The 23614-nt window shown below is 39.6% G+C and overlaps 1 protein-coding gene across 4 annotated transcripts in view; it reads left to right on the forward strand.

Annotated features, from left to right (window-relative positions):
• Window positions 1–23614, forward strand: part of DMD (dystrophin) — a 2326146-nt gene that overhangs the window by 2293039 nt on the left and 9493 nt on the right. For all 4 annotated transcript variants that reach the window (XM_036270045.1, XM_036270042.1, XM_036270043.1 and 1 more), the window contains 3 exons: window positions 4493–4736; window positions 6083–6206; window positions 16912–17001. In XM_036270045.1, the coding sequence (XP_036125938.1) occupies window positions 4493–4736; window positions 6083–6206; window positions 16912–17001 (458 nt within the window). The remainder of the gene's footprint in view (window positions 1–4492; window positions 4737–6082; window positions 6207–16911; window positions 17002–23614) is intronic.

Below are 23614 nucleotides of genomic sequence, written 5' to 3' on the forward strand. Positions count from 1 at the left end.
AGGGTACAGTGAGTAATGTATGGGGCATAGTGGGCTTTTAGCTCCTGCTGTCACAACAGGAATGACAATCCTCCTCACAAGGTGGGGGCCCAGAGCCAGACATTTGAAATTGGGGTCCCGCAAAAACACACCTGGAGAGACAGACACATGCATAGGCAGACTTACACTTGAAAGGAAGTTGAAAAAATAACAATTTGGACTTCTGCAGGAGACTACAGCTTATATGCAGCCATGGACCTAATGTGTAGAGTCTGGGGAACAGGTGGGGAATGCAGTTGGGAAGGAGAACATCAGAACACTAATACCAGGACATGAACTGTGCTGCCTGTTGATGAAATTCACAGGAATTGCACTCATATCATTCACGTGGCTGCTGCAGATTACCAATATAAGATCTAGTAGCTCTCATAGACTAGAGGCCTCTGAGTGGCAGATGGTAATCACCATAAAGCCACTTGATAGAGAGAGGTGAGTTCAGCAGGAGAGGAAAACACACACACTCATCCCTTTCAAAATGTGGCTTCAAACCAAAATCTAAAACACATTAAGGGGTGGGATAGTCCCTCCAAACTGACCATCAAAAGAGGAATTAAGCCTAGATGAAAGTAAAATGATAGAATGGTACAATAAGGATTGCTAATAAGTGCATTTAGGATGCTCAAAGACATAAATAAGAAAACACCACTTCTTAAAAAATTAGACACAGAGATAGATGAAGAACAGATGGATCTGAAAAAGACAGCTTTGGAAATAAAAACCTATCACAGTTGAAGCTACAAAACTCAATAGACAGGATAAATTCTAGAGTGGACCCAGTCACAGAAGATAAGGGAATTAAAAGATGATTCTGAGGACTTGACTGTACACAGTGCTAAGAGAAAAAGATAAGAAATATAAAAGAGCAATTAAAAGAGATGGGGAATTGACCAGAAGGCTCTAAAATATACATAATAGAAGTCTCGGAAGAAGAGAATGGAGGAAATGGCAGAGAAGCAATGTTTGAAGCTGTAATAGCTGAAAATCTTCTAGAACTGAAGAAGGATGTGAGTTTTTAAGGAAATGGTCTCCCGAGAGAAATTTCAAACATCTGGGAAGGCAAGAAAGGCTCTACTTAGGAGCAATTGGTATTCTTTACAGCTCAGCTTTGGGAAGCCCTGGCTGATTCAAATGACCTTTTCTGTTTTTCACTGGAAAACATAAAAACAGAAATGTAATGTGTTGTATATACTAAACCATGTTTTCTGAACAAAGGCACTTATAAATAGCTCATTAAAGGAGAGATTTGTAGACAACTAGACCCAGAGGATCAAGAAACCAAGGAAGACTTCTCTAAAAAATGTCAGTACCTTTGTGAAAAGTAGGTGGCAAGATAGTAATCATTTGTTTTTAGACATGGACTTCTGGATAGTATCACAATGTTTTCAAAAAGAATATGTGGATGACCCAATATAGTAGAAAGAAGAATCCTGAATAGGACTCTCCATGAAAAGGTGTCACCAGTTGGGACATTTCAATGATGGTGAATTTCTTTTAGTGAATACTACAAGGGGGAAAAGTAGATAATTCCTGTCAAGTGAAACCTTGTGAACATCGGATGCTGCTTCAAGTTCACAGAAATGTTTAGATTGTCAGTTAAGTGGATTTAATTAATGTGGACAACCGCATACCTTGGTTCACACCCAGGGGACTGATATTCAGAATCTGGCTGAGGGTGAACTTATTTCAAGAAATTTCCACTTATTACTGCTTTCTCAAAGCAGATTGCAATGAAACGCTGCCCACACAACTATCCTTGACAATTGAGAATTGATGGGATTTCAATCAAGACAGATAGAAGATTATATTCCTGTAGATGAAAAAATCATATATCGATTTCCTCCTGCATGACTTGAAACAAATTTCTAGACAACTTACATTAGCTATAGGGTAGAGCTTTTTTTTTTTTTTTTTTAAAAAAAAAAGAATAGATTGGATTTTATTTCTTCTTTAATGTGAAGATACATCATTTTGAAACTCATCATTTTGGAAGACATGCCATCCCCTGCCCAGATATTGAAGAACAGGAAATATTTTCCTAACAGGAAACCTAACCATGAGGTTATCTTACTTTCTCCAACTGGACAATGGAAACACTCTCCTTGCCTCACTTGCTTCTCATGTGTTTTCTCATAGACATAGATCTCCCATATTTGTGGATAGGAAGTTCTCTCACCTGATGAAATATCATTTGTGAACAAAAGAACCTGTCACCTTATTTTGGTATTTATCATAACTGGAAAAAAGATATCAAAGATTTCTAACCAGTCACCAAGTATCAGATAGCAGAAGTGTCCTCAATGGGAATTGTATTCCCAACAATTCTAAAGCAAGAAGGAAATCTGTAACCCTTAATGTATTTATTAAAAAGCATAAAAGCAAACAAAAAAAATGATGATATAAGTATTCACCCCGAAAAGCTAGAGAAAAAGGCACAGTAAATTCCACAACATTTAATAGACATAAAATGAGAAGGGAAGAAGTGACGAGCTTCACCACATTCCTGGATGTCGGGACTCAAAAACATGAAGTCTGTTCTTCCCAGTTTAATTGATAAATTCAGTGTAATTCAAACCCCAAATTTCACCAAGAACTTGCATATGAAAAGGTGACACTAAAATCATAGGGAAGATCAAAGGGGTCAGAGGAGCCCATACAATTTTAAAGCAGAACAATGTGGGAAGGGGAGGGCCTACCAGACACCAACTTTTTTAAAGCTGTGGTGTCTCATCCACACGAGGAGGAGGAGACATAACAAAGAAACCAACAAAATAGACTAGAGAGCTCAGAAGCACACTTGGTATTCATGGACTCTTGTTATATTGCCGAGGTTCCATTAGAGATCACTGGGGGAAAGAACTATACAATGAATGGGGCTGGCTTAATAAGTTATCTGTGGGGCAAATAAAAGTAGATTGTATATTTACACCAAGCACAAAAGATTCAGTGTAAAGTCCTAAATGTGAAAAACAAAATGTCAAACTTTAAAATGTAAGTGCAACGAAGATTTTCTTGAGCAAAACATAAAAAGCAGAAAGCATGGAGTAATATACTGAAATTGAAGTCTTTTGTACGACAGGATGCCATGAACAAAGTTAAGGATACAGGTATGAGGTGATATTTGTTGGCAAAGGAAGAAGCATCCAGAATAATATCCAGAATCTTAATAAGAAAAAGTCCATAGAGGAAATGGGTCAAGGAAACATGAAAAGGCAATTAACACAAAAGAAGTTCAACCTCCCCAATAATCAGGGATGTATAGATTAAAACACACCCATCAGGTTGGCCATTACTTCAACATTCGATAATCCCAAGTATTTGATGAAGATGTGGCTTAATGGAAAACCTCGCTCACTACTGGTAAGAGAGTAAATTGGTAAAACCACTTAGGAGAGCAATTTTGTAACATGTAGCAATGTTAATGTTGCTAGAACCCCAGAATTCCACATCCAGATATGTTCTGTAAAGAATCTCTTAAATAGGTACCCAAGGAAACAGGTAGAAGGAAGGTCATTGCATCCTTGTTTGTAATTGTGAAAAGTTGGCAACTTAAATGTCCATTGACAGGAGAATGTTGTTGGCATATTCAAGCAGCAGAATAATATCTTACAGCACTTAAAATCGTGAACTATTATGTCTCAACATGGATAAATCTCCAAAACGGTGTTGAAGGCAAAAAGCATCTCTTAGAATGGTATGTACATCCTTAAACATTAAGTTCTTAAACATGAAGTTTAAGAACGGGAAAAATAATGCTATTGGATTGAATTACATGAAATGGCCATTTTTGTAGGTAAAACACAGCCGAATGTCAGTATCTTCACTAAGTTCATCCTAATATTTGTGGATACATTCGTGGTCATGATGGACCGGGATACAGGATTGCATTATCTCCTTGGGGGCAATGGTGGGGACGGACGGATGTGGTACTGACCGGGGCATGTGGGGGAGTTCAACTTTAACTGTCATATTTTATTTCTTCAAAACATTTTTGAAAAAAATATGGCAAGTGTTAAATGTATTAAAACAGTGTGTTGGGTATGTGGGTACACTCTTACTATGTTCTTATACATTGCTGTTGGAAATAGGTGATGATTTTGATGGAGGTATAAAAATTGTAATCTCATGACATTATAAAGAAGTATTTACAAAATGGTTAAATTTTTTGCTGCTGACTTGTCTGAACATAGCATTCATAAAGCTTTTAGTATAAAATAAAAGGTTGAAAAGCATCTCCCCTCACACACTGGGCAGATGCTTCCGATTTTATTCTGTGTTTTTATAGCATTGCTAAGGTCGTCATCATAAAACCCATTCATTAAGTGCCCCTCTTCTGCTTGCTCTTGTGTTTAATGGTGTATCTCTCTGCCATTTTATATGAAATCTAGTAATGATATTGAACTTACTTTTTTTTTTTTTCCTTCTTTCTTTTTTTTCCCTTCTTTGATGCCAACAGAAATCTGCAAGCAGAATATGATCGTCTAAAGCAGCAGCATGAACACAAAGGCCTGTCCCCACTCCCGTCTCCTCCTGAAATGATGCCCACCTCTCCTCAGAGTCCCCGGGATGCTGAGCTCATTGCTGAGGCCAAGCTACTGCGTCAACACAAAGGCCGCCTGGAAGCCAGGATGCAAATCCTGGAAGACCACAATAAACAGCTGGAGTCCCAGTTACATAGACTAAGGCAGCTGCTGGAGCAAGTGAGGCCCACATCCCTGTAACTTGGGATGTTTGCAAAATAGTACTTTCCCCCTTTTCAACAAAACTAAAAAACACATCTCCTCTTTAGAAGTGTAATAAAGCACAACCTAGTATGTGCCTAGCAAAGTACAGATATCAAGGGATATGAGGAGGAAAACTGGTGTGTTTTTTTAATATTTGTTCAAGATTGCCCGGCCGGTGTGGCTCAGTGGTTGAGCACCGACCCATGCACCAAGAGGTTGCCAGTTCAATTCCCTGTCAGGGCACATGCCCAGGTTGTGGGCCTGATCCCCAGTGGGGGGCATGCAGGAGGTGGCCATTCGATGTTCTCTCTCATCGATAGTTCCATCTCTCTTTACTTCTCCCTTCCTCTGTCTCTAAAATAAATAGAGGGGAATTTTTTTTTTAAATATACATATATTTGTTCAAGATTGTTTCCTACAAAAATGGTTTATTTTTTTATTTTATTTTTATCCTCAACCCAAGGACATTTTTGCATTTATCTTCAGATAGAGAGGGAGGGAGAGAGGGAGGAATATAGAGAGAGAAACATCAATGTGAGACACATCACATCGAGTGGCTGCCACCCATACGACGCCAACCAGGGCCAGGGACAAACTGCAACTGAGGTTCAGGCCCTTAGCAGGAACCAAACCCCAGTCTCTCTGGACCGCAGGCCGACGCTCTAACCTCTGAGCCAAACTGGTCTGGGCCAAAAACGGTTTTTATTTGACTGATTTAAAATTCATCTTTTAAAAAAAATGCCTAAAGGTTTCCACTGATTTTCTAAAAGTAAAAATTGTACCTCTTGAAATGGAACTTTCTTTTTAGCAATTGGTATTACAGTTCTTTTCTGTACACCTTTGGGTTTTTTTCACACGTTTTCTAAAATAGAATTTTTGAAGCCTCCACTGAAAACCTAGTAAGGTACTGCATTGCAGTGGGCCCTACCTACACATGGCCCTGGCTTTCTGGGAGTTTTAAATTTGGGAATATGTTCTCTCCATCTTGCTGCTTAACACGTCACAAAAATATGAATCCTCCACTTCAATTTTGTGGTCCCACATGGTTTCACCATTCTCACCTGACCTTCTAAATCTTTGACTTATTTAGTCTAATGATTTCATATATCTTGTTCCAGTGTAGCTGTCATTTTTTTTTCAAACATGTAAGGGGGCATGATTCAGACACAAAGACAATAGCCATGCATCTCATCAGTGGTGAAATTTCCCAAATTTAACAATCTTTGGGAGGTTTCTAAACAGAGTTCTGAATGTCTATAATGGTTTGATATGTTTCAGTGTTTACTGTGAAAAGTAATTCTGTTTTCTTTTGGATGCCTTAGCCCCAAGCAGAGGCCAAGGTGAATGGTACAACTGTCTCCTCTCCTTCTACCTCTCTTCAGAGGTCAGACAGCAGTCAGCCCATGCTGCTCCGGGTGGTTGGCAGTCAAACTTCAGAATCCATGGGTAAGTGTCTGTCTTAGCTACTCATGGATTTTGTTATCTCTAGCTCTGGAAAGGGTGAAGTGTTTGCCGAGAGGTCAGATCATCAGTTAAATTATCTAATATCGTTTCTGGACAAAGCATTGTCATAAATGCCTTAGTGGTACAAAGATGAGTGACATACTCCTAACCCTAAAAGGGCCAGCCATTCAGTTATTGGGAACAAGGCAGCAAGGTATTCAAGTTTCAGTCATATTGGAGGCCAGATAAGGCTTTATGATATTTGTGAAGAGTTCCAAAGGATGGAGTAAAAACCAAGCATACTTTGAGGAAGGAATAGCATAACTGAAGATGTAGAGATGCAACCCTTGGGCCAAGGGCAGGAAAAACCAACAGTCCCTTTAGTAGAAAGATGGGAGTACAAGCAGGAGGTGGCAATATAAGGCTGCAGAGGAAGGTCGGGGTCACGTTATAGTGACATGAATGTTGGGCAGAGGCATTTGACTCATTTTGGTCAATGTCAGGGGGCCACTGAAAATCATAAGCCAGGTAAGAACTACTTAAAAAGACGTATTCTGGCAACGGTGTCGGGCCCAAAGTAAAACTCGCATAGATGGAAAGACCAGTAGGAGAAGTTTTGGGAGTTCTGAGGGTTTAGGCTTGAGAGATGTCAGTGCTGTGATGGGAGGAGATGACTGTGAGACTGTTATTTGTATAGAGTACCCAGGCCCAGAGGACTGATTGGAAAATGTGAGGAAAGGAAATGAAGGGAGAGGATTTGGTTGGAAGAATACAGTTGATCCTTTCAACTGTGGACATACCACGTTTGAGGAAGTAGCAGGTCTAAGTCACGTCCAGAAAGAAGTTAAAATATAGGTCTGTTACTGGTGTAAAAGGGCAAGCTGGACAGATTTGAGAGTGAGCTCCACAGAATTGATAGCTGAAGGGTATGACATGAGGAAGGTATAAAAAAGGTGCTTGGATATAGTGCCTTGGGGAAGACCTCCACGCGGGTGATGGGGTAGTGAACGAGTGGGCTGCAGGCATAGGTTCAAGGAAGACGTGGGCCACGGGTCAAGTGCTGAAAAGGGCTCAAGGGAAATGAGAATAAATGACTACTCATTGGATCACTGTAAATGCATTAGCTACTTCTGAGAAAGCATTTTCAGCCAAGAGAAGAGAAATTGGAGGAGATTTCTGTCTTTTAGTGAAATAAAAGACTAGGTAATCTTGAAAATGAGTGAGGCTTGAGAAAGTAAAGACACTTTTGGAACATTACCAAGTAATTTGTGCCCAATCAGTGTGGCTCAATGGATTGAGCTCTGTCCCATGGACTGAGAGGTCACTGGTTCGATTCCTGATCAGGGCACATACCGGAGTTGCGAGCTCAATCCCCAGTAGGGGGCGTGCAGGTGGCAGCTGATCCATGTTTCTCTCTCACATTGATGTTTCTATCTCTACCTTTCTCTAAAATTTTTTTTTTTTTTAAGATGAATTTGTTGAGGAAATGATCAGTTTGGTCTGGTGTCATTTTTGTGTAATATGTTTTCATTGACTTATGGAGAGAGAGGAAGGGAGAAGGAGAGAGAGATAGAAACATCAATGAGAGAGAAACAGTGATTAGCTGCCTCCTGCACACCCCCCACTGGGGACTGAGCCCTCAATCTGGGCATGTGCCCTGACCGGGAATTGAACCTGTGACCTCTTGTTCCGTGGGTCAGTGCTCAACCACTGAGCTACACCAGTTAGGCTTGGTGTCATTCTTCACTAGTGTTCTCTGCTTAGGACTCGGTTCTAAGAAAACTGGAGTTCATGAAGCATAAATGATAAAAAGGTCAAAACCAGTAAAGCATTTTGCATTAATCCATTGTTAAAATGGCCATGACAAGGGTTTAAAGTCATCTGCTTATACTTGGTCCATCCTCCTCATTTCTCCTTCTCCCTCAAGGCCCAGCATGAGTCAGCCCCATGCTCTACTTCCTTTTCCCTGGGTCCTAAACTGTCTACACTTGACCCTCTTGCTCTTACCTCACAGAGAGGAAGAGACCTGTGACTCCGTGAGTCCTCACTCTTAAAAGCTCTGTTGCCTAGCATCATGGTGTGTTGAGGAATTCACTGTATACTCTTCCATGAGAGTAAAATATAGAAAGGCAAGTACCTAACCAAAATTGATGGGACAAAAAGAAAGGGTCAAGAGGGTTGAGTGAGTTTTATGGTGGGAGATTAGGGATCGTGGTCAGGAAAATCCCATTGGACATCATGGAAGTAAAATACTACTTTGAAGCGATGCCGACATCTAATATTCATCTTTTTTAACTAAGCTCTTTTTGGTACTTGGTAAAGTTTCACTGAAGACTGTACATGGAAATCAGTGAGGGGTGTGTTTCCTGGGGTGAATAAGGCCAGGATTGGTGGGCTCATCAGCAGGATGGTCAGGCCCTTCTGAATCAAAAACGACCAGGGAAGGTGGGTGAGGACACTGAGAAGACGAGTATGTTTGAGGAGGAAGAGAAGGTGGTGGAAGCAGATCTGATGAACTTCAAGAACCTCAAGCAGCAGGAGAGGTATATCCTCGAGAGAAGTCAAACCTTGGAGGAAAGCCAGGTTTCATTTCTAGTGTGCAGGAAGAGAGAATGTTGGACGTCATTTTCCTGGCTTTCCCGCACCTTAGTAATTTCGGACCATCTCTGCATCAGATTCTCTGTCTCCACATGAGATCTGAATACATCCAGCGGACTGTTGGGACTGTAAAAGATCGCTCAGCATTTAACAAAACACTGTATGCCTTTGAAAAGTCCATAAATTCCACAAACAACTGAGTTTTAATATCGCTGCTGTTATTCCCTACTGCAGGGTTTCCCCCTTTTTTTGAAGTAAGCAAAGCATGTGAAACTGAGTCGCATATCTTAGCCGCGAGATTCAGAGCCCTGGGTGCTTAGAAGCATTCATTATTTAGGCCTGTCAACACTGGCAAAGAGGCATTATGCCCATGAAAGCACCCAAGGTAAAGCACATGGCAGGCTGTGGTCCTGATGATTTGCGGAGCTGAGAGGACCGTGGCGAACTGAAGCCAAGGAGAAAATGCTATATTCCAGGGCGGAGATAGCCTAAGAGATAACTTGCCAATATAAAATGCATAGGCTCTGTTCTTAAGTTTATTCTTTGAAAGAAAAGACTGAATTCAATTCAAGGGAGTTTTTTTTTAACTGTATAAGCAAGCCAACTTCATTTTTTTTTTTTTTTTATCCTCACCCGAAGACAGTCTTCCAATTTTGTTCAGATAGAATGGGAGGGAGAGAGAGAGAGAAACATCTACGTGAAAGGGACACATCAAGTGGCTGCCTCCTGCACAATCCCAACTGGGCCCGGAGACAAACTGCAACCGAGGTACATGCCCTTAGCGGGAACCGAACCTGGGTCTCCCTGGACCATGGGCCAATGTTCTAACCGCTGAGCAAAATCGGCCAGGGTAAGCCAACTTCATTTTAAGGAAAAAAAAAAAAAAACATCTTGCAGATGCACACAGGTATTTAAACAAATGCAGTGGGTATCCTCATGTTTTGAAGATCTATGGGCTAAGGCTGGGATTTGCTGAACCACATATTCTGGATAGAGAGTTGCATTCTTTAAATATACAACCCCAGTGACTTTTTTTTTTTTTTTTATCCTCACTCGAGGACATTTTTCCATTTTTTGTTCAGATAGAGCGGGAGGGAGAGAGAGGAAGAGAGAGAGAGAGAGAAACATCGATGTGAAGGGACACATCGAGTGGCTGCCACCCTCACGACCAACCAGGGCCGGGGACAAACTGCAACCGAGGTACATGCCCTTAGCGGGAACCGAACCCGGGTCTCTCTGTACCGCAGGCCAACGCTCCAACCGCTGAGCAAAACCGGCCAGGGCCCCCAGTGACTTTTTAAAGTGAAGTATGGGGGAATTCTTACTAGGTGATCTGTCTAATGAGTGGAGTGCTTCTCTGTGTACCATATGTGTATTTAAACTTTTTTTTTTTTTTTTTTTTTTTTTACTGGGAGAGTGTCCTCATGAACCTTACGTTTATTGAAAAAGACAGACAAAGAAATAGAAATGAACAGTTATGTTCTCTTGGCTTTCATGAGCTACACACACAGGAGCCTATGACTTGCTAACGACTTCTTATGTCTAATGACTCCTTAGCTTCTGCTTTAGAACAGTTTCAAACTATGGCAGAATTGCAGTTAATTCAACATTTTGCCACATTTGTTTATTTATAGTCACATCTATTTATGTGTATGTATATGTTAACATCTTTATATATACTGTACATACTTATTTATAATACGTGCATATTTATCATGTGTATAGTTTGTTGATTTTTAAAATTTCACCAGCCTATTTAATGATTATGTTTCATACATGACACTTTACCCCTAAATCCTTCAACATATATCTCATCAATTCTCAACCTGTGGGTCGCGACCCCTTTGGGGGTAAACGACTCTTTCACAGGGGTCGCCTAAGACATAACAGTAGCAAAACTACAGTTATGAAGTAGCAATGAAAATAATTTTATGGTTGGTGGTCACCACAACATGAGGAACTGTATTAAAGGGTCGCAGCTTTAGGAAGATTGAGAACCACTGATATATCTTCTAAGGTGGAAGACATTTTCTTACATAACTGCAATAGAGTTCTCTCACTCAGGAAATTAACTCAGGAAAATACCATTTAAATTCAAATAGCCCCAGCTCTGCCAATAATATTCTGTATAGCTTTTTGCTTTTTTAATTCAGGATCCAATCTCTGGTCATGCTGTGCATTTAGTTACCGTGTCTGTTGAGTCTCCTTTAATCTAGAACATTTCCCAGCCCTTCTGCATTTTTCATGACACTAACATTTTAGAAGAGGTCAAACCAGTTGTTCTGTAGAAAGTTTCTCAATTTGCATCTGTCTCCTTGTTTACTCATAATTGAATTAAAGTTAAATGTTTATAGCCAGTTACCACATAGGTGATGTTGAATCTTTCTCAGTGCATCATCTGAAGGCTTGCCTGACATCTGTCCATCTCCTTTACTCTTTCTGGATACTACTTCCATTCCTTGGTTTCTGCCATGTTGATAACCATAGTCCAAATTGCTAGACCTCTCTCCTGAGTGTCTTCTGGATGAAAATATAACCCAATCTGAAATCCTGGTCAACTTCCAGAACATCTCTTCCAATTTTCCAAACTTCACAAAGGCAGTCATTTCCCATACTTTCTCCCTTTATCTACCTTCTTTTTACTTTTTAGCTTCCTTGAACTATAACTGATACACCAAAAATTGCATACAATTAATATATACATCTGGATGAGCTTGGACATAGGTATACACCCCATGATATGATCACCACAGCCAGGTACTAAATATATTCATCGCCTCTAAAACCAACCCTTTCATTACTTTCTTTAGCCAAGTCCTACCACCATCAATCAAATCATCAAGGTCAGTCTGTTTTACCTCTCTTAAAGAGAGCAAAACTCTTCAATTCCGTGCTTCTGTCCAGATTTAGCCTTTATCGTGTGATCAGCTGAACAGATAATATGAAGACTCTCCCAATTAGTTTCTCTGTTTTTTGTCTCTCTCCCTTTTCAAGCCATTGTCCAGATGTTTCCAGTTACCTCCTAATATCCACATTTTACATTATTCTTCTCCTTAAATATGTGTGACTCCTGTTTGCCTACAGAATCAAGTTCATACTCCTTAGCATGGCATTCAAAATCCACCTTCCTCTCCAACCCAATTTTTTACTGCCTTCAAGCATGACCACAAAAGACCCTGAATAGCCAAAGCAACCTTGAGAAAGAAAGACCAAAGCTGGAGGCATCATGCTTCCTGATTTCAAACTATATTACAAAGCCATAGTAGTCAAAACAATATGGTATTACCATAAAAACAGGCTCATAGAGAAACAGAACAGAATAGAGCCCGGAAATAAATCCATGCACATCTAGTCAATTTGTTTGCAACAAAGGAACCAACAATGTACAATGGGAAATGGATAGTCTTGTCAGTCACTGGTGTTGGGAACACTGGGTAACCACATGCAAAAGACTGAAAGTAGACCACTATTTTATACCATACAGGAAAATCAGTTCATAATGGATTAAAGGCTTGAATATAAGACCTGAAACCATAAAACTCCTGGGAGAAAACATAGTCAGTAAGCTCCTTGATATCAGTCTGGGTGACTTTTTGCAGTTGACGTCAAAAGCAAAAGCAGTGAAAGCAAAAATAAGTGTGACTACATCAAATTAAAAGCTCTGTTAGCCCTGGCCAGTTTGGCTCAGCGGTTAGAGCGTTGGCCTGCGGTCCAGAGAGACCATGGTTCGGTTTCCACTAAGGGCACGTACCTCGGTTGCACTTTGTCCCCAGCCCTGGTTGGTCGTGTGGGTGGCAGCCACTCGATATGTCCCTTTCACATCGATGTTTCTCTCTCTCTCTCTTCCTTTCTCTCCCTCCCACTCTATCTGAACAAAAAATGAAAAATGTCCTCGGGTGAGGATAAAAAATAAAATAAAAGTTCTGTTACAGCAAAGGAAGCCATCAAGATGAAAAGGCAACCTATGGAATGGGATAAAGTATGTTCAAATCATATATCTGATAAGGGGTTAATATCCAAAATATTTAAAGAACTCACATCCCTTAATAGAAAAAAATCTGATTAAAAAATGAACACAAGATCTGAATAGACTTTTTCCCAAAGAAGCAGTACAGATGGCCAGCAGGTACATGAAAAGGTGTTTAACATCACTAATCATCAGGGAAATGCAAATCATAACCACAATGAGATAAAAGGATGTTACCTACTAATTTTAATATCTTTCACCACCATTGAACACTAACCGGCTAATAATCAGTATCATCATTGTGTACCATAATTAAAGAAGTTACACACAGCATGTTTTATGTAAAATTGAAACCATCTACCCCAAATATAATTTTAAAATGTAATTGAAGCTACTATTAGGTACCAGAAATATCTGTTGTTTTTTTTTCTTCTGAAAACTGGAGGGAGGAAGGAAATACATATGTCATGAGGTCATCATACATCAAGTTTGAAATTGGTTAAAAACATTATATGTGATTTAAGTAATCAAAAGAAAAATAATGATGGGCATATTTGCTCATACACAGCTCACCTTTTGTTTTGTTTTGTTTTGTTTTTTTTGTTTTTTATCCTCACCTGAGGACATTTTTCCATTTTTTGTTCAGATAGAGTGGGAGGGAGAGAGAGGAAGAGAAAGTGAGAGAGAAACATCGATGTGAAAGGGACACATTGAGTGGCTGCCACCCACACAACCAACCAGGGCCGGGGACAAACTGCAACCGAGGTACGTGCCCTTGGCAGGAACCAAACCCGGGGCTCTCTGGTCCAGGGGCCGACACTCTAACCTCTGAGCCAAACTGGCCAGGGCCACAGCTCACCTTTTAAGAGTAAATAATTTTTAGTACATAATTTCCTTCTGTATAAAAATAGTTGCTTAGGTGTAAGCAAAATTAGAGGAATAAAGTTTCTTGGGTCTCCTGCATTGGCTGCATTGGTTCTGGATAAAGCCTCTTCTTCAGCAAGAAGGAGAATCATCATTTGAATTGAGGAAAGGGAAGTGAGTCAGATGGGATATCATCCTTTCAAGAAAGCCTAAAATCATGCTGAGTTTCAGAAGACTTTAAAAAATATCTTGCCCAAAGCAAACCATTCCATTTCTTTTCTCCCAGATTAACTTTGAGTCATTTCACTTTATTTTTCTTCACTTCCGCAATGTCTGTCATATTCTGCTACATCAGGGTGCATTCTCACTTTGATTGTGTCTTTCCTTATTTTGAAACATTCATTTAAAAAATGTTTCAGTCATTTTTTTTTTTTTTTTTTGGACCAGCTTCAGACAAGCCATGATGGCTATAGCTAATAACCCAAAAAGAATTGTTATACATGCTTGTGGAAATCACCTTGGAGTAGAATCAAATTGAAATGTTAATGCTAAAAGATTGCCACTAAGTTTGAAATCCCTTGCCCATCAACAGTATGCTGTTTGAAAGGACATTTGCTGTTCTCTCTGTCTGATGTGTTCTTCCCTCTCAAGTATTGACATGGTTCACACCCTCACGTCCTTAAGGATTTTGCTCAACTGGACCTCATCATGAGGGCTTGGCAGACTCCCCTTTCTGAAAATTCTTCCTCACTGCCTTTCACTAACCCTCTCTTCTGACTGTTTACCATCACCTGGCATACCTATATGCCAGGTTTAGCCCGTGTGCCCACATTAAGAATGTGAGTTCCAGGGAAACAGGGCTTTTGGGTTGTTTATTTCTATAACCCCAGCACTTCAGAACACTACCTGGCATATAGTTGGCTTTTAATAAATATTTGAATAAATAAACTAACAGCCATGAAAGTTTTCCATTAAAACATACAGGCCGAACCCTGGCTGGTTTGGCTCAGCGGTTGGAGTGTCGGCCTGCGGCCCAGAGAGTCCCGGGTTCGGTTCCCGCTAGGGGCATGTACCAAAACAAACAATCAAAAACATATAGGCTGGTTTTACATTTGTACTTGGGCGCTTATATGTGAGACTTCCAGATGATACTATCTTTATCTGTAGAAATGAATTTGGATGACATCATTAGGTTTAGACTTTATAATGTGATCCTTGAAATAATTCAGGGAGAGGAATGCCAGTCACTTTACTGAGCAGGACCTGAATCTTAACACAGTACAATTGAATTCCTAGAGCTCCAGTATGATGTAATGAAACTGTCAGAAATATTAACATTGTTGCTCATAAGTGTTTCTTTTGGTTCGGATTTATTCTGTAAGGCATGCTATCACTAATGTGGACTTGGTACCATTATAAATGCCTCATGTGCTCAGCCTGTGTGGCTCAGTTGAGCATCGTTCCATGCACCAAGGCTACTGGTTTGATCCTTGATTAGGGCACATGTCCAGGTTGCAGGCTCGATCCCCAGTAGGGGACATGCAGGAGGCAGCCGATTGATGTTCTCTCTCATCCATGTTTCTGTCTCTCTTCCTCTCCCTTCCTCTCTCTGAAATCAATAACGTCTGTTTTTTTTTTTTTTTTTTTCATTAAAACACCTCATGTTCCACAATTAGGCAAAAATTTGCATCAGTAATGAACCAAAGGGATGTAATCAGCCCTGCAGTTGTCAGGGTCCTGTTTCTCCTGACAGTATCCATTCATTCCATCTTTACAAGATAATGGTAGTTTAAACTCCTGAGACAAAAGAAATTCAAGATGCTAAATTTCATCTTTTTTTCATTTCTAAGAAACATAAATATAAGATAGATAGATAGATAGATACATACATACATACATACATACATACATACATACTTTAACTTCCTTTTCCACCTTGCGACCGGAATTGTTCAGCACTCACTTCCTGTCCTTGTAATTCAAAGAGGTTTCCTATGATGTGTTGCCATGAGCCTCACAAAAGCGGAGGGTTTTTGTCTACCCCAGGTCCTTAATCCTCCCTTCTAATAAGTCACACATCCACTTGGAATATTATCTTGTCTTAGTAGTGAGCATTGTCGAGCATTCTTTAAGCTTATGCTTAAGAAACAAGGATGAAAACTTAATAAATTCAGTACTGTAATCATAGATGAAAATCCAAGTGGCATAGACCTTAAATATTAGCATGTTTAAGTCATTAAATCACTAGCTCTCCGGTCATTTCCAAATCAGATGTGAACCTGAGGTTATCCTTAAGTATGTTCATTATGATTGATTTACTGAAGCCAGGTCTTCTTTTAGGTAAAGTGACAATATGCTGAACAAAGTGAAATGACAAAGAAGTTATTTTCTCTATTAGAACACTGAATGTTACAAAAAAATGACTTTCCAGAGACCTTCAAAGTTGAAAATAATTTTGTTTACACTTAAATTTCTGCCTTACTGAAATGCTGTTGGAGGTATGTTTCTGTAACATGTGAATCAACAGATCCACAAAGGAAGAGCATTCCCAGAGGAAGAGCAGCCATACCTACATTGCTTGCCTTCCACGTCATCATTATCTCTTCACATAAATTCTCAAAAAATGAAGAAAATGTTTCCCCTTATTAGCCTCCAAAAATGTTATTATGATAAAGTAGTCTCATGTAACAGAGAAAAGGAACATAACTGCCCACTATACCTTGTATCCATAGCTCTTAGAATATATTTCATCACCTACATAGGTCAAGTACAACTTTTATTTCCCCCTGTTACATTGGACTTTAAAGGTACTTGAGTTTTGTTTGTGTTTTTGGTTAAATGTCAAAGGAAAAAGTGGGAAAAATGCCTCGATCTCTCCACTCTTTTCTTCCCTTCATAAATGCAAAATGTCACGGTCTTTCTTTTGTGTTGAAAAGACACTGCCAGTGTCCAATAATTTTTTTATTACAAAGAAAAATGTCTCACATCGGTTAATAGGGCACAAGAAACGTATGCCAACTTTATCGTAACTTTTAAATAGATATACAGTTTTCTGCTCCAAAGATGACATAGATAAATGCCTGCATGGAATTCTTCTTCCCTTTAAGGAGTTGTTCCCTAATTAGTAAGCTTGAAGGGTTCTTTTTATTTATATTATTTATGAGCAAGTGGAAATGAATTTAGAATGGATTTTTAGATACAACTATGGACCTTTTCTCTAGTATCACTAATGTTTTCCTTAAGTGTAATTGGCCGTTGTTTGTGTCTGCTTTCATTAAGGTGAGGAAGATCTCAATCCTCCCCAGGACACAAGCACAGGGTTAGAGGAAGTGATGGAGCAACTTAACAACTCCTTCCCTAGTTCGAGAGGTAAGCCGTCCTTAGTAACTCAGACTTAACTGGAGTGGGGTCATTCATTTTCCATACCCAACTAGTATGTCTGTTTTTCATGTTTAAACAAACACGTGCTGACAGAATGCCAGTTTGGGATCACTGTGAGAAGATTTTATTTTTAAATGTAAATTTCTGGTTTGGATGAATGCATTTTCTGGTCTTGGATCCTGGTTAAATTCAAATACCTGTGTAATCAAAATGTTTCTAGAAATATACAATGCTAACTTGTATTTCTAAAGTATTTTACTTGCTTTGCATTAGTCTGCAGAGTTAATTATGAGATAGCTTTTACTTAAAAGCAATTATGATGTCACTTGGAGACGAGGAAATTAATGCCCTAATGGTGCCTTTGCTAGAGACATACACTGACCATACAATCCAGCGAAGTCCAGGACATACCTGGTGTACAGCGATGGTGGGAACTCCGACTTGTAATTTGATGCCCTTTATATTTAAAAACTGTGTCTTATCCCATCATTTAGATATCGGTACAATTAAATATTTATATACGAGTTTGTTATTCTTTTTACTTCCATAGATGGAATACCATCCTCACAAAGAAAGACATTAACATTCTTAACGCCTTTGATTTCTTTCTCCCCATCACTTTGACCTTGTAAACTTTGCCCCTCATCCAAAAACAGCATTTTACCCCCCACATTTTCCCACCAGCCAGTATGAGCCTCAGATGTTTTGGCTCATCCAAGGAGGTATTATGCTGCTGTTGTTAATTTTTTGGAGTTTTTCTTTAAGTTTACTGCCTCGACGTCAAACAAGTCACTGACTTATGTGCCATTAATGAATAAAAAAACATGACAGCCATCGCCCGTGAGGAAACAAAGGAAAGTCTAGAGAAGCCAAAGAGGGAAAACACAAAGCTTTGTGGCCAGTGATTGGCACCCCTAATGGGCAGCCCATGAGGGAAGAGCTGCAGAGAACCTGGCTATTTGTTCATCTCCATAAGGGCAACAACGGGGGTGTTTTGAGTCCTGTGTTTTTCCTATCTTTTTGTTCACTATCAGTTAACAATGGCCATTTCCTAGCTGTTTGATGTATGAGTAAACGTTGTGCAGTGTACATTAAAAGCAGTAGTGTTCTGATAGAGGGTTGCTAAGGAACTGTCAGGGGAAGCTAATTTTAAACGTCTCCTCCAGCCATCTTTTCACCACTGAGCATCTCTGATGTGTTGATTCTAACAGATAGAAATCTTATCTGTCTTCCACCCACCCCACACCCACCACCCTCATCCCCATCCTGACGATCTTAGCTGTCTTCTCTCCCTAGATGCTGTGATTCATAATGAGACCATATGCCAGTTTGACATAAATCACATGCTTTCACCTTTATTCTGCCAGCTTTTACTAGCACCTACTATGTACCAGTGGAGATGTTAAGGATGCAAAAAAGAAATGCCAAGTCCCTTGCCTTCTAGGTGTTTGTGCTCAATTGCAGATACAAACTTCCAAAGTTCAAATCACAGTACGGTAATATTATTACTGGAATGGAGATGTCTATGGCATGATACATCCTAGATGCACCCTTTTAGATAAATAGGTTAGCCTCAGACTGAGCAGGTGTCTTCTTCAAAATCACACAGCTGCTAGGAGGGCAGGAACTTTGGGCCCCACATGTTGCACACATTTCATTGACCCTAAGTTTTCCCTTGAAGGTCATAGATGACACTGTCTCATCCCAGCCCATTAAACTGAAAGTGAGTTACCTGCTCTGTGGGAAGTTAGTTGTGGGCTCAATCCCCAATAGGGGGTGTGCAGGAGGCAACCAATCGATGTTTCTCTTTCTCATCAATGTTTCTACCTCTCTCCCTTCCTCTCTCTCTAAAAAATCAATAAAAACATATTAAAAAAAGAAACGAGTCCAGTAAAACCTCTGTATAGCAGACTAATTCCAGCAAGGGGTGTCCATTAAAGCCAAAAGTCTATTCTATAATAAAGTGAGTTTTCTGAATGCATGTGTTAAAAAATTGACAAATTAGTTGGTTTACCTTTTTTTTTTACTTATGTAGACACATTTGTGTAATGAAAATTAAGTATGTATGAAAAGTTTAATTACACAGAAAAGTTTTCTATATGTATTACTGTAATTTATTTTTTTATTTTTGTTTTTGTTTTTTGATTTTTTGTGGTTTGTGCCCCTAGTGGGAATTGAACCCGGGACTCTCTGGTCTGCAGGCCGACGCTCCAACTGCTGAGCTAAACTGGTCAGGGCATTACTGTAATTTTAGATGTATACTGAGTAGGTGTAGTAAATGCATGCATCCACCAGTCACCAGGAGTAAACAAATGCCCACGGTTGGCACATGGCACCCTGGGCCAGCAGGTGTTAAAAGTGGCTGCAGAAAGTCATGCCATGCAACAGCAGAACCAGTTACCATGCGCGATGCAATGTGGTCACGTGCTAATCATTGCTCGAACGTTTTTTATGAGCCATGACTCTTGGATTTAAATATGTAGATTCTAGTTGTAGATATGTAACATTTATGTCTGTGAAATTACTATAGTGTTTTTTCTAACATATGGTCTATTTGCTAAATTAAAAAAAAATAACAGTGAATTAATAACCCCCCCCCAAAAAAAAACTTGTTAATCCAATTATAAGCAGGTCTTGGTTAAAAGCATTTTAAAATTAACAGGGTGTTAATTTTCACATATGACATACGGATCGGATATTTTTTCCCTTCAATTCAAGGTCCCGTAAATCAAATCCTCAGAATCGAGGGTTTACTATATATACAGAATTCCTCAACCAAATACTATCAGACTGAATCCAACAACACACACCATGGACATTCACTATGTATAACTGATGCTATTTGTATGATGTTGATTCACTTATATGGAAACTCGGGCACCTATCCAGGCTGCCTGCATAGTGCTTATTAAATTAGTGCTTAAGGAAGGAGTGTTGTCCCCTGAGTGCTAATTGGAGTCTTCAAATATGGGATAAGGAGGCTTTATCTGATAGCATTTCCTCTAAGTTCCTACTTATTCAATAGTACTGTCGTGGCCTGAGAGAATGAAATAATTTTCCTGAGGGAAACACAAACAAAAAATATGCAACAAGAGAGTAGATAAGGCGCTAGATCTACCTGGTCTTTTTGTGATGCTATGACCTTGACATTTTTTCTTTTCTTGCTACTTCCCACCAAAGGAGGCCTTATCGTAGGCCTTTTTATGATTCCCCACCCAATGCCAATGTGTGGGGGTTTTCCCCACACCAGCAGGCAATTCTCTGACACCAGCTGGGGATCCTACAATTCAGCTCAGTTCAGACACTATCTGCCCGCAGGTAGCATCACATTGCACAGGTTAAGGGCTCAGTCCCACAAAACTGCCCCCCTCGCCGCAGATGCCAATTGCAAGTCCAGGTTGTCGCCTGTACCTCTGACCTCCCCTCCTTTGGGTTAGATTAACTTTCTAGAGTGGCTCACAGAAGTCAGGAAAACAGTTTGCTTATTAGATCACTTGTTTATTATAAAATATAACTCAGGCCCTAGCCAGTTTGGCTCAGCGGTTAGAGCATTGGCCCTTGGACCAGAGAGTCCCAGGTTCGGTTCCCGCTAAAGGCACATACTTCGGTTGGGGTTGTGTGGGTGGCAACCAGTCGATGTGTCTCTCTCACATCAATGTTTCTCTCTCCCTCCCTCCCACTCTATCTGAAGATAAATGCAAAAATGTCCTCGGGTGAGGATAAAAAAATAAAATATAAAATATAACTCAGGAACAGCCAGAAAGAAGAGATGCATAGGACAAGGACGGGTAAGAGGCACAGAGCTTCCAGGCCCTCTGGGAGCACCATTCTCCCCAAACCTCTCTGTGTTCACCAACACAAAAGCTTTCCCAACTCCACCATGTAAGATCATTATGGAGGCTTCATTGCGTAGGTATGAGTGATTAAGTCATTGGCCACTGGTGATTGATTCAGTCTTCAGCCCCCTCTCCTAGCCCTGGAGGTCTGGGTGTAGGACTGAGAGTTCCAACCATCTAATCACATAGTTGGCTCCCCTGGCCATAAGCCTCCATCCCTAGGTGCTCATTAACATTAAAGATGCTTTGATGCCTCTCATCCCAGGAAATTCCAAGGGTTTTAGGATTTCTGTGCCAGGAAAGGACAAAGACCAAATATCTATTTTTCTTAGAAATCACATCACACTTTTTCTCCTCAAATTCAAATGGATACAAAGTCTCATTATAAAAACAATTTAATTATCAATATACTCCAAAAGGTGGATATTTGGATGCCTCATTTCTAACTAAAAGCATTTTTTATTTTGAAAGAATGGAGAAAATATAAATGTAAGGTAGGGTTTAATGGGAACATCTTACCAGTTAGTAGGTATGTTATTTTGATATTAAGCAAAAAAGTCCTGAGAGTCCTATGTTCTCAGGGTTTCACACTCTCCCAAATGGAAGGGCCTTGAAAGGTGACTTTAGCAATTTTGATATCCAGAGTAGTGGCTTTTGACCTTTTTCATAGTAAGAGAAACATTTCACATCTCAAAATGGGGTAGAGATATAAAATAAATTATTGATGTGTATGTATATACACACACATATGTGTATGTACCCACCATATATATACACCACACATATATGTATATAGTCATATATATGGGAGGGCAGCAAAAGTTGGTTTCCAGTTTTGAGTATGCAAAACACAGAATTTATTATTATATTATGTTCCATATGAACAACTGTAAACGTACTTTTGCCCCACCCTGTATATACAAAGATCAGAAACAAAAATTTCAAGAAGCAATTCTTTCCATACTACATATAATTTGCACTATTCCTCTGTGTTATTCATTGAAAAATAAAGTACTGGTTGCAACCCACTAGACTGATTTTCTGAGCCAGTGGTTTAAAACTACTGATGTAACCAATCTCAGTTTTCCTTACCCAGGTAGAGGTGTGTGTGTGTGTGTGTGTGTGTGTGTGTGTGTGTGTGTGTGTGTGTATATATATATTTTTTTTTTTTTTAAATTAAGTTTTAGAATTTTTACCATGGATGTTTTTGCCAAGACCTTGCTAATGTATTAAAGGACACTGTACTTTTATTCGAAGTCTGCCATCCATGTTCCCGTTGCTGTGTTACAGAAAATCAAGTTCACGGTTGTTACAGCTGTTTTGGACAGCTGTTTGAGTAACTCAGAACAGATGTCTGAGCCAGAGGTCTGACATTTAGTGGAAATGTGCTCTTAAATACCACCTCGTGGTTTACTTAACCATGCTAGATAATCGCCCACAGAGGAAAATACTTATAAAAAATATATATGTTTTCTATAAAAAGAAAGTATATAGATAAGGGAGTTGTTGTGTAATTGAAATTTACAATTTCTTTGTTACCCCCTGCTACAGTTTTGACACAGAGCTCAAATCTTAAAAGTATCAGCTAACCTTCATCTTTCATTTTCATGAAAAGTACCTGGAAGCCCAAAGAAGTTAAATGCCTGGTTCATGGCCATTCAGCAAGTTAAATTAGCCTTCTGATCTTATCTCGATGGCCTTACTAAACTATTATCCAAATTAATAAAGAGGTTACCTGCTTCTCCGTGTAGTGATAAATTGATGGCAAAACTGTCCTGCTTAATAGCCAATATAAACTGCAGGGTGTTCAAGGTGTGAATGGGTGCACATTTAGCTTTGTGATTATATCTTTCCTGATTACTCTCTAGATATAGTTAGCTGTGCACAGCCACTTGGGGGATTTGAGTGGCTCAGTGTATATTAAACACAGAATGTTAGCCAATTTCTATCTAATGTGTCTATTTATCTATCTGCAATCTGTCCATCTATCTATAAGTATATGTACAAGTTGAATTCCACTGTAATAAAAATCGTTATCTACTGTAACACATTTTATGAATCTCCATGATTATTCTATAGGAACACTACATGGGTAGAATGAACAGTGAATATAATTTTAAAATAAATTCTTCTTTTAAAATATTTTTAATTGATTTTAGAGAGAGAGAAAGGGAGAGGGAGACAGAGATAGAAACATTGATGAGAGAGAACATCAATTGGCCACCTCCTGCATGCCCCCCACTGGAGATCGGGCCCACAACCTGGGCATGTGCCCTGACCGGGAATTGAACTGACGACCTCTTAGTGCATGGGTTGACACTCAACCACTGAGCCACACTGGCCTGGCTAAAATAAATTCTTTAAGTGATTTGCCCATACATCTGATCATTTAGCAGTCTAACAAAGGTATTTTTATATGTATGCACATTCAGGAAAATGCTTCCCTAGTCAGCAGTATGATATTGGGCTCTCTCAAAATGAGGTGCCACTATACATAGATTAATGAATGCTAGGAACCAACATAAGCTCTCAGTGCAGTAAGACAATTCAGAAAGCAGTTAGCAATGCTATGCAGGTATTTCTGCTGCCTGTATAATCTCTTACCTGCTGACCTGTGCCACATTAATTTTCCCATACCAGCCTCTCCCTCTCGTGCTACCCGCTTCCAAATAAGCCCACATATATTCTGTTACATGCCTCTAAGTTACCAACCCAACAGTTTTGCAAAACCGACCATCCTTTAAAATTGAAGTCTTACCCGTGGT

Source organism: Molossus molossus, unplaced genomic scaffold (assembly GCF_014108415.1).
Source record: "Molossus molossus isolate mMolMol1 unplaced genomic scaffold, mMolMol1.p scaffold_m16_p_2, whole genome shotgun sequence".
NCBI classification, from domain to species: domain Eukaryota; kingdom Metazoa; phylum Chordata; class Mammalia; order Chiroptera; family Molossidae; genus Molossus; species Molossus molossus.